Here is a 3,509-nt window from a genome sequence, read left to right on the forward strand (position 1 = left end):
CCCACACGACCCCGGGTGGCGGCTGCTGGTGTCAAAAGCCAAGTCTGTGATGCACTGGCCGTGCACAGCCAGAAAGCGCTCCTCCTCCTCGCCTCTCCTCGTGTTGTACACAACAATGTCTGTGCCGCTCGAGATGGCAACAACGCGAGCATCGGGGGACAGGGCGATGCGACAAGGCTCTGCCACCTTGCACTGCCCTGTCAGAAGCAGGTATGGATCCTGTTGCTTTTTATATTCCACGTCTGTGTCCCAGAACTTCCACGTCCCGTCCTTCGAAACAGTCGCCATCCTGCAGCCAGGAGACAGAGCAGAGGTGAGTGCAAGGAAATCGGACAGCCCCTCTCCCCCTGCCTGCCTGTGAACCAGAATCGTTGGTGGACAGAGAGCTCTTTAGGAAGGCGTGAGTCTGTACACACATACGGTCCTTGTCCTCATTCCAGAGCACAGAGAACAGTCACCCCCAGGAGGAAATCCACGGGGAATAAGCAGGTGGCACAAGCCAGTCAGGGTTTTGCCACCATGGGCTCCCAGGAGCGCACGCAGGGCAGCGTTCCCCGACATGGCACATGGGTGCAGCCCCCCTGCACAGGCTACTGGTGTACACTGGAGGGGTGAGCTCACACGTCCCCAGGGCCAGCCAAAGCACACTGCCTCAGGCAGCAGATAACACACACTCACCTCCTTGAGTCGTTAGAGAAGGAGAAGGAATGTATGCCAGCGGTGTGGCCTTTCAACTCAAAAGCCCTGGCCACCTCCCGGAAGTCTCCGTTCTTGCCAAAACACACCTCCCACACTTTTACATCAGGGGTAAAGCCACACGATGCCACAAACCTGAGTGAAAGACACCGAGTATCTGTTACAGAGCACCTCCTTCATCCGGCCGTGGGGCCAGCCCTACAGAGCTCTCTTCTGGCCTCCTGAGCAGGGCAGGGGCCAGGGGCAGCCCTCGTGAGCCCAAGGCAGGGCTGTGGGAAGGCAAGACTATCCGGACACCCACAGGCAAATCTTTGCTGTGCTCAGCTGAAAAAGTTTTCACTTTTCACTGAAACCAGGCTGGTAAAGGAACACTAAGGAAGGCCACCAAGGACCAGAAGAGCAACTCCACAGCTTGGGCACAAGCAACTCCAGGGCCAAAATAAAAAGGCTAAGTGCTTTTGATCACCAAACTTACTGGGCTTGGAGTTGCAAGGCTTCCCAGAGCAACAACTTAAGAGACAGAGCAGAGAACACAATTTCCCTGATAAACAATCTCTCAGTAATAAAGATTTTAATTTTATAATTAACCTTTAGAAGGTTAAAGGCAAGTCAGAAATACTGTTTGCCTTGAGTATGCTGTTTGCCTTGTCCGACATCCGCTGAGGCCAATGCTGTTCTCCTCAGCTCCTCAGGAGACGGTTAACAGATGGCAGTGCCGAGGCACAACAGCAACCTACTGAGGGTCTGAGACTACACAGGCAAGAGTCGGCACTCCTGGAGGGGCTGCTCTTGGGGGCTGGAATTGCTTTTTAAAATGTGGACCCCTCAGAAAATGGCATTAAAATAACAGCTAATTGCCCATGGTCTGAACTGAGAGAGCAAAGTTCCTGTTTACTCCTGCAGACTCCTGCTCTGCAGCAGGAGCAGCTTGGACCACCTCCCACCCCTCACCTCCCACAGGGTGACACTGTGGCGTAGGCATTGTTCATCTGGTTGGTGTTAATGCTGGCCAGGACTTCACCTTTCGGGCTCCATATCAGGATGGTGGTGTCACTGGAAGCTGTCATGATAAACTTTCCTGGGGGAAAAAGGCAAAGATGAGGAGAGCTCCCAAGCCCAATGCTGCCACAGACTTATCACCGGCCTGGCAGGGCAACCTCTCCTTGCACCTGGACAGTCAAGAGAACCAAAAGCAGCACCAAAATCCAAGGAGTGTCAACGTCCCAGCACAGAGCAAAAAGCAACATCAGAAGACTCAGCTCCTGGTTCTGTGTTAGTGCACCCTTGGCTCCAGCAGCTGTCCGCTGGTGATGGCCACTCTGATCCCCCACGTGCTGCTCACCCCAGCGCCCCTCAGATCCCACCTGCAGAGCTCAGCACTAAGCTGGCACCACAGGAGTCATGCACCAGACTTGATCTCCCCAGATGGTTAAAACACAGCTCAAGGTACCTGTAGCTTTCAAGTCACGACTGCAGGCAGGTAGCTGTCTACAAGTCACACTACAACTATCTGTGATTACTGGTTGTGTCAGCATTCTGGGTTCCTGCTTGTTTCCCCTTGCGATGCTTTCCCCTTTCCATCTCCGCCTGGACAGGGAATTGCCCATTCACCTTTCAGCTACTTGTTGCCGGTTTAAGTTTTCACTTTCACAGCTGCATAAAGGTCTCAGCTAACATTTTCTCCACTCTCCTATTACAGAGATGAACTTGCACCCACCCACTTCCAACTGACTGCTGTCGCATATCTGATGCATTAATCCATCAGGCCCTCACCACTAACACATACCCCCCCAGCCCCTGTTCTAGAAGATCCCAGAAGTCCAATATAGACTTTATGAACTTGCTAGCGTGATTTTTTGACTGGTTTAAGACACACTGGTGGGTCAGAGAACAGAGATCCTCTTAATACTGAGACCTGTTTGCAACAGCATTCCTGAAAATGCACGTTAAGAGACTGTGCATATTGGGGAGCTAATTCTGCAGTTACAGGAATCTTCTCTGTCTGAAAATGACATCTTTCAATTCATTCTGCGGTAAACAAAGGCTGAAAAGTAACACCTAAGAGACTACAGAGAATCAAGTACTGGTGCAGAACTGGGACTTGAGAATGACAAAAACTCCAACACTTTTAACCCAGCAGCCCTTGCTTTACAAGGAAATCAAAGCTGACCTCGAGCAGCTCGTTTCCATACCTGTCTCTGCAATTCCTATGTTAATGACAGGAGCCTTGTGCTTCTTCGGGAAGTCCCCAGAAGTCGCAGTGAAGGTGAAGCTGCCATCATCCTTCTTGGTCATTTTATAGACACGAAGAGTCTCGCCATTCGCCAGCCACACGATGAACGCCCTGTGGAAGGACAGACACTCTGAGCCGTGAAGGAACAGGCTACCTCAGCTCAGCCTAGCTCCAACAGATAATTCAGTGGCACCTGGGGAAAGGATATGCTGGCAGAAAAAAAGCTGCATTTTTTATAAGGGAACCAAGTTCTCTCCTCGCGTTAGCTCAACTGCAACACCGAGTGTAAAATGAGAGTTTATTCCTCTACATCTGGCAACGGGATCCCTTCCTCTCTCTAAGAGAGGCCACTTCACAAAGCACAAAGCTTTTCCACCAGCCTCCCCAGCCCCCCGGGAGGCTCAGCAGCTCAGCCCAGCGCCGGCAAAGCCACTGACGAGCACCTTCCGCGGGGGTGGCAAGGGGGGCACGGGGATATTCTGCCCTGAGCACAGCACCAAAGCGCCCGCCGCCTTCCCGACCCAGCGGCACTGTCCGGACCCTGCGGGCGGTGGGGCTTCTGTGCAGGGCTGGGGGAGGG

At 52.8% G+C, this 3,509-nt stretch overlaps 1 protein-coding gene across 1 annotated transcript in view; it reads right to left on the bottom strand.

Annotated features, from left to right (window-relative positions):
• The window catches only part of TBL2 (transducin (beta)-like 2), a gene marked incomplete at its 5' end in the record, with an annotated part of 3,200 nt that extends 160 nt beyond the window's left edge, over positions 1-3,040 (bottom strand). Inside the window, 4 exons of the mRNA XM_010084434.1 lie at positions 6-289; positions 679-831; positions 1,648-1,774; positions 2,889-3,040. Coding sequence (XP_010082736.1) covers positions 6-289; positions 679-831; positions 1,648-1,774; positions 2,889-3,040 — 716 coding nt within the window. The remainder of the gene's footprint in view (positions 1-5; positions 290-678; positions 832-1,647; positions 1,775-2,888) is intronic.
• Between the last annotated feature and the right edge of the window lie 469 nt (positions 3,041-3,509).

The sequence above is a fragment of the Pterocles gutturalis genome, unplaced genomic scaffold (assembly GCF_000699245.1).
Source record: "Pterocles gutturalis isolate BGI_N339 unplaced genomic scaffold, ASM69924v1 scaffold48865, whole genome shotgun sequence".
NCBI classification, from domain to species: domain Eukaryota; kingdom Metazoa; phylum Chordata; class Aves; order Pterocliformes; family Pteroclidae; genus Pterocles; species Pterocles gutturalis.